The 11276-nt window shown below is 38.6% G+C and overlaps 1 protein-coding gene across 1 annotated transcript in view; it reads right to left on the bottom strand.

Annotated features, from left to right (window-relative positions):
- Positions 1–11276, bottom strand: part of MGAT4A (mannosyl (alpha-1,3-)-glycoprotein beta-1,4-N-acetylglucosaminyltransferase, isozyme A) — a 125920-nt gene that overhangs the window by 18770 nt on the left and 95874 nt on the right. Inside the window, 3 exon segments of the mRNA XM_006870752.1 lie at positions 1102–1232; positions 2916–3030; positions 10310–10385. Coding sequence (XP_006870814.1) covers positions 1102–1232; positions 2916–3030; positions 10310–10385 — 322 coding nt within the window.

Raw genomic sequence — 11276 nt, 5'->3', positions numbered from 1 at the left:
AAAATACCATGGCTTGGGTCAGGCACGATTGAGGGATAGGGTAATCAAATTATTCTAGAGAACATAGTCATACTATTGTATTTTGTTATAATGAATGTTAACTCAGCCTATAAAGATATATGCTTAAAATAAGTATTTAGTTACTAAATTATCTAATTTTAAGAATTTGTACATTTGCATTTTATGTTTATACCAAGTATACTAGAAGTTGCATTTATTTCGGAGATGCAATTCAAACAGGCCAAGGAAAATTTATCTAATTGTTTTTTTACAATAAGATTTCTATGGAAATAACAATATTTGAATAATTGAAGCTCAAGAACCCAGTGTCATTGAGTCCATCCCAACTACTAATGATCCTACAGGATACAGAAGAGCTGCCCGCTACGGTTTACCTGGCTGGAAATATTTATGCCACACCTTTCTCCCACAGAACAGCTGAGGGTTCTAACCACTGATGTTTCAGTTAGCAGCTAGGCGCTTTAACCACTGTGCTATCAGGGCTCAGTAATAAGAGCAAAAATCATAATTCACTTACTTACCTGCCCACCAGTATGCCAAAAGGAAGCATATAAGTATGAACACTGGTTTCTTGCCAGTAATATACTGAGAGGCACATCTTTTTGCTTGTCACTGTTTTTGCATAGAACACTCGTTAGATTTTGTTCTTTATTTGCAGATATGCTGGGGTCTGATATCGCCCTCAACGGATTTGAAAATAAAAGAGTCCACATAGAATGAGAAAACTCACTGAAAGAACACCTTGAAGAGGAAAGATGTGATCAACATCTCTATCCTACAGTAATGGCATGCTAGAAGCCTAAAGACAAGAGAAGCATTTTCCAGTCATTTAAAGAACAGGCATTGGTTCTGCAACAGGTTTCCCAAATTACAAAGCCATTTCAGTGCTATTTAAAAGGTTCTGGAATACAGAAACTTTTTATCAGTTCAAGAAAGATGGCAGGAAATTTAAACCTGCAGTAGAAACACTCTATACTTTGGTCTGCCTATGTAACAGTTCATTCACAAAATTACCTTACTAAAAGTTACATAAAATACAGAAAAGAAACCTCCCTCCACCCCCATTAAAAATGAACTTACTGCATCTTTTTCAGGATTGCAGACTTTCACCCAGAGAATGTGGTCCAAAAGCCAATCAATGGGTTTCTCTTTATAAAACATAAATATGAATTCTACAATCAGAGTGAGGTCTGGCGCTTGAAACATTTTACCTGAAAAGATATTCCAAGTCAACAGATGTAATAAGGAAATGAAGCATCAAAGCAACTATGATGTTTAATTACTTATATTATCATCATCATGTTGTTGTTGTTAAGTGCCTTGGAGTCAGTTCAGACTCACAGAGAGGGTACCCTGTATAGGGTTTCTGAGGAGCAGCTGGTGGGTTTGAACTGCCAACTATGTGGCTAGCAGTCCAGTGCTTATCCTATAGTGCCACACCAGGACTCCTTTGTTTGCTGTTATTGTTAAGGACTGTTTGTTGTTTCCGAGGCTTTAAATCTTTACAAGATCAGTAAGTCTCATCTTTCTCCCACAGAGTGGCTGATGGTCTCAAATCACCAACCTTGCTGTTCACAGTACAGCACTTAACTTATGGAGCCACGACACTCCTTTCTTTAGTTAAACATTCTCTTCAACAACCATCTGGATCTATTACTATAAAATCAATTCTATAACTACTGGTTCAAAAGATTCAAAAAGCAACTGAGATTGTTCCTTCATGTCTCATTAAAGTTTCTTCCCATAAAAAAAGAACCTGAGAGGTTAAGATAATATTTTAAAAACTAAATCAATTAAATGTAAAACCCAAGAACTTCTAATTCTATCTTCACTGAAATCTTTATGACTAAAGATGCTGTTCAACTTTTAAAAATCTGTTTTGTATTAAAGGAACAATAAGGTCATAGGTTTAGCCTCTAATACTTAATGTTTTAAAGTATAATTTTTTTGTTGTTATGTGCCGTATGTTGATTCCAATTTACAGCGACCTGTAAAGGGTTTCTAAAGAGCGGCTGGTGGGTTTGAACCTTTGGCCTTGTGGTTGAAGCCAACCTTGTGGTCCAGTGCATTATCCGTCAGTGCCACACAGGACATCTACAAATAGTATAGCGAGTGAAATATTGTCCTTTGGGTGTTTTTAACTACAAATTTCCTTCAATTCTTCTACTTTAAACATAAATGCTTTTTAGGTGGCCAATTTAATATGATTTTTTTTTTTTTTAATGAGCTTCTTAACTAGCCAAAGAAAAAAGAGAATAAAAAACTAACCACTTACTGCACGGCATGGAAATATCAGGAACTCACACATCTTTACTGTGATATTCTTTCTCTGGTAATGACACTGAGCTATAAAAGAAGAACTAAAGGACTAAAGGAAATGGGGACAGAGAAATCAAACATGCTCACTGGGGTCATAGTTGGCACTAGTTATACCAAAAAAAAAACATGTGGAAGCTTATTGTTGCTAAGTGCTATCCAATTGGTCCTGACTCATACCAACTGTGGATAGGGTTTCTGAAGCTGTCTGTCTGTCTGTCTGTCTCTACTGAGGGAGCGGAAGTCTCATCATTCCCCCACAGAAGGGCTGGTGGTGAGCTCCAACTGTCCTTGGGATTACCCTACAGAGCCGCTGTGCGCCCCAGTGGAAGCCTGGAATAAGTATTTAAACCTCAGAAGTCTCCAAACTTTATTTGGGATTGATTTTCATCATTTCATACAAGGAAGTTTACCTATGCTGTATTTAAGAAAAATAATTAAATTTTTTAAAAAGCAATCCGTCAAAAAATTTTAAATCTCCATAGGGAAAAAAGAGACAACTTTAGAGTAAAATAACTTAATGAATTTGAGAGTAAAAATTATTTTGAAAAGTAGATAAATTGGACATTTTCTCTTACCAATGAAGCCCAGCTGGGAAAACTCTAAAATCATCCATTCCTCAGAAGAAAGTTGAAGTGCAAAATTTTTAATAGTATTAAAGTAATTCTGTTTGACAATAATGTCATCTTCAAGCTAGAGAAAATGGAACAAACATATTAATTAATCAGAAAGAGGAGAAGAGTCTAAGAGGGCATTATTGAAAAACTCGAGATTTTATCATGAAAACAAAACAAAAAAAATTATGAATATAAAAATAAAAATCCTTAAAAGAAAATGAGGGGACTAAAATACACAACAGATCAACTAACCCCCTGCTTACCATGAGAAAATAGACCTTGATGAATTATTCCTTCTTGGCCTCTTTAGTGCCTGCTATCCTTTTTCTTTTCAAATGGAAATAATTTCTGCAGACCATTAATATCTTTTTATATATATAAAATATGTACCAAGTAAAAGAGAAAGTCAAAGTTAGCAGCCTTTTCTTTTCTGCCTTGCTAGCTGAGGTGACTTTAGGAGCTCTGGTAGCATAGTGGTTATGAATCTGGCTGCTAATCTCCAAGTCAGCAGTGTGAAACTACCAGCTGTTCCATGGGAGAAAGATGAGGCTTTCTGTTCCCATAACCCTATCTATGCAGGGTCACTATGAGTCAGAACTGACTCCAAGGCACACCACCACCACCAGTTGAGATGACTAGTGTTAAAGGTTGGATTGGATGTGTATCATTTGATGGGAGTCCTGGTGTGGGACTGTGAGCTAATGCGCTGCTGGACTGCAAAGTCATTTGAACCACAAGGTCAGTGGTTCAAGCTCACCAGCTGCTCCTTGGAAACCCTATACAGGGTTGCTAAGGGTTGGAACTGACTTGATGGCACTTAACAACAACAACATATAAAGTTCCCCCCACTTCTTTCAGTCTGGCATACTGTGTTGGCTTGTGTGTTGCTGTGATGCTGGGAACTATGCCACTGGTATTTTAACACCAGTAGGCTCACCCATGGTGGACAGGTTTTAGTCGAGCTTCCAGATGAAGACAGACGATGAAGAAGGAGAGGCAAACCACTTCTGAATGGTTGCTGTTGTTGTTGTTAACTGCCATTGAGTCATTTATGACTCATAGTCACCTTGTACAGAGTTTCTAAAGCTATGTATCTCTGTGGAAAGGCTGGAGGGTTTGAACCACCTTGGTAGTAGGGACTATATGACAGAATGTTGCAAGACCAATTACTTATTCATTATAAATACTTTTTACTGTTTTCAGTAACATAAATGGTGACCATACACGTGGACTTTACCAGATGGAATAATACAGGAATCAAACTGACTACGTATGTGGGATGAGACGAAAGAGAAACTCAATGTCATTAGTCAAAACAAGGCCAGGGACCGAATGCAAAACAGATCAGCAATTACTCAAATGTGTGAAGCTAAAGAAAATTAAACCAAGTCTACAAGAGGCAAAATGACCTTAAATACATCTCACCTAAATTTAGAGACATCTCAAGAACAAAGTTGATGCATTAGACACTTATGACTGGAAGACCAGGAGTTGTGTGGTGACATCAAGATCATCATCATATATGAAGAAAGCAAAAGTTCATCAAAAACACAGGAAAGAATATGAAGTGAAGGGAGATGCACAAGAATATCCAAACTTGCAGATAGTACCCATTTGACCTAGCGTCAATGGCTTGATAACCAAGAACTCAACTAGAGGAAGATAAGCAATTTTTGATAAAGGAAATGAGTGTAAACTGCTACAATTTGATGAATTTGACCATATTTATGGATGTAGTAGCTCAAAATACCAATCAAGAGGAAAGGAGTCTTCACATCAAGTATCAATACTATCCCCTCTGTATAAAGGGGAGATAGGGACGGGCAACCTAGACATTGGCTATCTAAAATGAGGGGGTGATAAGGGCACGAAGTGACTGGCTTACAAGTTTTCAAGAGGGAGTTTAAGTTTAACAGTGTGTGGGGGAAGACAGAGTTTGAATAGTTTTCATCTTGTCTAGAAGGGTCTGGTAAAAAAGAGATGGGGATAAGATTCTTATGATTCAATAGTGAGTAATTGTTACCGTGACTAATTGTGACTGTCACAACAGAAAAGGTAGAAGTTTTATAACAAAAATGGGAGAGTAGTTAATCTTACAATCCAGAAACAGGGACCCTAGGACCATCAAGGGAAAAGAGCACAAGTGGAATACAGGACCTTATCCAGAGAAGCAGCAACACTCATGGAAAGAGAGCGACTGGATGCTGGCGGCCAGGAGGCAGGCTTGCAGAGTATGTCCTTTGGTTGTTTTAATGATTATATATTTCTGAGTGTTTTTGTGTACATCGCCCACACTCACACCCTCCCCCCCCCGAAAAAACACACAACAGGGGGATGGGAAGCAAATACTGTTGAATGATGATGCACAGAAGAGATTGTAATCATTGCAATGAAATAGTGATGTAAAATCAATGTTCCCCATGTAAACTATTATTCAGTTCACAAATAAAATACATTCCTACAAACAAAACAAAACAAAAACACAGGAAAGAAAGAAAAGATCAAAATGGATGTCAGAAGAGACTGAAATTTGTTCTCCAGCACAGAGATGCTAAAGCAAATGGAAGACATGAGGAAGTCAAAGAGCTGCATAGAACTTTTAAAAGAACAGCTCAAGAAGACAAAGTCAAGTATTATACTGACAGGTGTTAAAGACCAGAAACAAAAAAACCCAAAGGGAAGTACACAGTCAGCATTTCTCAAGCTAAAAGAACTGGAAAAAAAAACACCCAAGTCTCTATTGCAGTACTGATTAATTCTATGGGCAAAACACTGAATGATGCAGAAGCATCAAAAGAAGATGGAAGGAACACACAGAGTCACTGTAACAAAAATAATTGGTCTATGTTCAACCATTTCAACAGGTAGCATATGATCAAGAACTAACAGTATTAAAGGAAGAAGTCCAAGCTGAGTTGTAAGTCATTGGTGAAAAACAAAGCTTGCAGAATTTACGGGCTGCAAATTGAAATGTTTCAACAAACTGACGTAGCACTGGAGGCGCTCACTCATCTACGCCAAGACATTTTGAAGACAGCTTCCTGGTCACTGGAAGAGATCCATGTGTGTGCCCATTTCTAAGAAAGGTGATCTGACAGAATGCAGAAGTTATCAAGCAACATCAGTAATATCACTTGCAAGTAAAATTTCGCTGAATATAATATAAGATCGTTTGCAGTAATACAACGACAGGAGCTGCAAGAAATTCAAACTGGATTCAGAAAAGTACGTGGAACTAGGGACATCATTGCTGACATCAAATGAATCTTGACTAAAAGCAGAGAAGACCAGAAAGATGTTTACTTGTGCTTTACTAATTATGCAAAGGAAGTCAACTGTGCAGATCATAACACATAGAGGATAACTTTGTGAAGTATGGGAGCTTTAGGGGGAAGGTGCAGGGAAAACTAAACCAAGGATTGAAAGATGATATGCTTATATTTCAATTTCTATATTTACTATATATATTAAAAGAGAAGACAATCTCTAAAATGGTAAATCAAAAATTTTCCCAATGAGTATTATCTAAAGACAAATTTGGGAATGATTTAAACATATAAGGATATAAATGAAATAGTTAAGTATCTGCTTAATTTTGATATACTAATTTCAGTTACCATATATATTTTAAATTGTATTTTTTATGTTTAGAAAAAATTGCTTTGCTCCACTCTCACATCTATGTCATAAAACATTTAACTTGAAAAAAAAAACAAACCTCATTTTAAGATAAATGTAGATTCACATGTAGTTGTAAGAGATAATACAGGGGAAAAAACCCCACAGAAATCTTGTGTATCTTTCATTCAGTTTTCCCCAATATTTAGATGCTACATAATTACAGAACAATATCACAACCGGAAAACTAACTTGGATCATTTATATCCACAGTTACCTCCCACCTTCTCTCGCCTTTCCTCTCTCTGTTGTTGTTAAGTGCCATGAGTTGGTTCTGACTTATAGTGACCCTGTATAGGGTTTTCCAAGGAATTTGTGGGTTTGAACTGCCAACCTTGCAGTTAGCAGTCCAGTGCTTATCCTACGGTGCTACACAATAATCTGTTCTCACCTCTGTAATTTTTTCATTAGAATATTAATGGAATTATACAGCATGTAATCTTTTGAAACTGCCTTTTTGCATTCAGAATAATTCCACTGAGGTGTCCATCAAAGTTGTTGGGGGCATCAACATGCCTTTGTATTACAGCATGGGATTTATTCCAAGGTCTGTACTAACCTCAGTAGTTTAACCAGTCACCTGCTGAAGGACATTTGGGTTGATTCCAGTTTTGGGTTATCACGGGCTGCAAACCTTAAGGTCAACACAGTTTGAAACTACCAGCTGTTCCACAGGAGAAAGATGAGGCTTTCTGCTCCTGTAAAGATTTACCTTGTACAGGGTCGCTATGAGTCGGTTCCAACTCCACGGCACATAACCACCACCACCAAACATGGGTGTACATATGTTTAAGTTGTAACCATAAGTACCTCTCTAACATCAGTGTTTTGTCATGGCAAAAGCCATTCTCTGTACAATGGCAAGCAAGATGCCAAATATTGTTTCTGTAGCATGTCAATTTAGTACAAAAAGGATTATTACGTATACATATATGAATACACACACACATATATACATACATATATATGCAAACATTTATCAAAACAAAACAAAAAACAGTTCCAACTCTTGCAAGCCTGTCACCCCATAGAGTTTCTAAGGCTGTAAGGCATTCTGGAAGCAGATGGCCACATCTTTCTCCCCTGTAGCAGCTGGTGGGTTTGAACCATTGACCACTGAGCCACCAGTGCTCCTTAAACATATGTTTATCTATCTATAAACATTCAAAACCAGCATTACGTTGAGGACTTTCACACTAATGGATTTTTCCCACCAATACATTGTAGATAAAAAATGTAGAACAACTTCCTCTTTTTCTGAGTTGTCATTTTGGGGCAAATATGGCGAGTGTAAGATCGCTCATTGGATTTACCTTTGTAACAATGAAAACCTGCAAGCAATCTAAATGACTACCAACTAATTGTTAAAATATCTAGAAAATGGTACTTTCAAAAGTGATTTAAAAAATTATATAAATCTGAATTTACTGGCATATTAATGTGTCGATATTAAGTCCTGGTACTCTAGGGTAAGCACTTGACTGCTAACCACAACATGGGGAGTTCAAACCTACCAGCTACTCCTTGGAAGCACTATATAGGGTCACTATGAGTCATAACTGATTCAATGGCAGGTAGCACAATGGGTTACTAGTTGGTCTGCTAACTGCAAAGTTGGCAGTTCAAATCTACCAGGAGAAATATGAGTCTGTCTGCTTCCATAAAGATTTGTTGTTGTTGTTCGGTGCCATTGAGTTGGTATTGACTCATAGCGACCACAGCCTCAGAAATCCTATATTGATTGGAGTCCTGGCGTGGCACTGTGGGTTAATGTGCTGGACTGCAAGATCCACGGTTCAAACTCACCAGCAGCTCCTCAGAAACCCTTTACAGGGTTGCTATGAGTCAGAACCAACTTGATGGCACTTAACAAAAACATGAGTTGAAACATACTCCATGGCAGTTAATCATTACTATGTGGGTTAATGGAGTCCTGGAGTGGCACTATGGGCTAATGCATCAGACTGCAAAGTCGTTTGAACTGCAAGGTCGGTGGTTCAAGCTCACCAGCTGCTCCTTGGAAACCCTATGCAGGGTCGCTATGGATCAGAATCGACTCAATGGCACTTAACAACAAGAACAACATGGGTTAATGCGCTGGACTGCAAGGTCAGTTTGAACAACAAGGTCACCAGTCTCTTTTCTGAAAGTCTATACATGGTTGCTGTGAGTCAGAGATGACTTGACGGCACTAACAACAACAAATGTAATAAGTGGAGTCCTGGTGTGGCACTGCGGAATAATGCACTAGACTGTAAGGTTGGTTTGAACCACAAGGTCGGCAGTTCAAACTCACCAGCCACTCCTCGGAAACCTTACACAATGTCACTATGAGTCGAAATTGACTCACGGGCACTTAATGAAAAAAAGAACCATAGTAAGAAAAACTCCTGGTGTAGCACTGTAGGATAAGCACTAGACTGCAAATCTCAAGGTCAGCAGATCAAACCCACCAACTGCCCCTTGGAAACCCTATACAGGGTCACTATGAGTCAGAACTGACTTGACGGAACTTAACAACAAGGAAAACACCATAAGTTAGGCGTTCTAGTGTGGCGCTGTAGGGTAAGCACTGGACTGCTGACCTCAAGATTGGTGGCTCAAAACCACCAGCCACTCTTCAGTGTCATTATGAGTTAGAACCAACTTGATGGTATTTAACACAGTAAGTGACAGCAAAGTAGGTTACAAGAGTGCACATCATGTGATCTGTCATTGTAAAAATGGTTGTATTAAATGAAAGAACAACTGTAAAGAATCATGTTTCCCTTCTTGAGTCAGGTGCCCAGAGCTGCTTCTTGCCACCCTCAGCAAAGCATCCTTCAGAACAGGACCTAATAAAATATAATAGTAATTGAAATACTTGAGATGTGTACTGCTCTAAGCCTATTTTCATTTTGAACATGAGGTAAAGACACTCTTTAGTTAAAGAAAGGAGTTTCCAACTGTGGTATTTAAGCTTAAGTGAGTAACAGGATTGAGACTGGGAAGAAATGAGTTTCCTAGAATTATTCAAGCTCTCGGCAGCTTTTTGTCGTTGCTGTTAAGTGCCTTCGAGTCGGTTCTGACTCATAGCGACCCTGTATAGGGTTTCCAAGGAGCAGCTGGTGGGTTTGAACTGACCTGTGGTTGGCAGTCCAGTGCTCATCCTACAGGGCCCACACCAGAAGTCAGCCCAGCTAGTGCAAAAACCGTATCACTATATAACTATTCTACTTGTATAGTAGAATACAAGTGTAATTTTTATAGCCATCCTGCTGAAAATTGGACCATTAGAACTAAATGTCAGCTTTATGATCTTCAATATAAACGGAGCTGAACTGTGGTGTTAAAACCAAACATCATCCTCCTACCGTAAGACTATTAATAAACTGTAAGGGAATCCTTCTTTACAATTTGGCAAATAATCAGACAACAGCAGCAGTTCTTTTTAACAGAAGAGGGAGAGGCTGAGAGAGAAGACGGGGAAATGGGAGCAGGAACGAGAAGAAAACAGGTGGCCAGCACACGGTCACACCACCGAGTGGCGAGCCGGTGTCCTTGCTGAGCCTGGACCCTGGATCCTTGCAGCTATTAGAGGGGTATGCTTTCAGAAGCCTCCCGCTGTCCCAAAAATATATGCTTGACGTTAACTTTTTTCTAAGTGTGAAAAACATGAAAGGAAAGCCCACACTTACCTGGATATAATATATGCCCTTTTCCTGAGCATACATCATTAGAAAACAATAATCTAAGTTTTGTTTTGTTCTCCATCTGAAACACAAATGTTCAAAACATAAGTTAGAAATCAGACCCAAATTTAGTAAAATAAGATGCATTAACCTCAAATGTTTATATTACATATTACCTGTGTAATTAATATGTAATATAAAACATGTGCAATATGTAATATTTCTCTATGCTATATGGAGTCCTGGTATGGTGCTGTAGGATAAACTATGGACTGCTAACCACAAGGTCTGCAGTTAAAACCCACCAGCTGCTCCCTGGAAACCTATACAGGATTGTTATGAATCGGAACTTGACTAAAAAAAGGAACACAACAACAACACTATACATTCACACTCCAAAAAAGAATCAGAGAATGCATTTTTCTCCCACGAAACACCAATCTTCAAGATGTCCTGAGAGAAAAGGAGTCTGATGCCATGTAAATTTGGGCAACACTATACACATGGGATCCTGGTGCTGTGCCGTAGGACAGGCACTAGACCGCTAACTGCAAGGTAGGTGGTTCAAACCCAACAGCTATTCTTCAGAAACCCTACACAGGGTCAGTATGCGTCGGAACCCACTTGACAGTATTTAAAAACACAACAACAATTACACATATAGTAGAGGGTCAGCTAAAAAGAGGAAGACCCTTCACAAGATTGGCACACTGGCTGCAACAATGGGTTCAAACATAACAGCTGTGAGAAAGGCATTAACAGGCAATAAATAGTGCCTAGGGTTGCTCCAAGTCACAACCAACTCGATGGCCCCTAAACCAAGTACACATTTTCCCCTCTTGGAAACTGGCAACGAAACTTTTTTTCAACTTCTTTCTTTAACCACGAACTCTGTTTTCAGAAACACTTTAATCGGTCATAGAATTAGTGCTTCTGAAATTATATGTTAAGGATCAGTGCTCTGGTGCTTAGG

Source organism: Chrysochloris asiatica, unplaced genomic scaffold (genome assembly GCF_000296735.1).
Source record: "Chrysochloris asiatica unplaced genomic scaffold, ChrAsi1.0 scaffold00150, whole genome shotgun sequence".
Lineage (NCBI taxonomy): Eukaryota > Metazoa > Chordata > Mammalia > Afrosoricida > Chrysochloridae > Chrysochloris > Chrysochloris asiatica.
The sequence above is the reverse complement of the archived record's forward strand: the minus strand, read 5'-3'. Positions and strand labels throughout refer to the sequence as shown.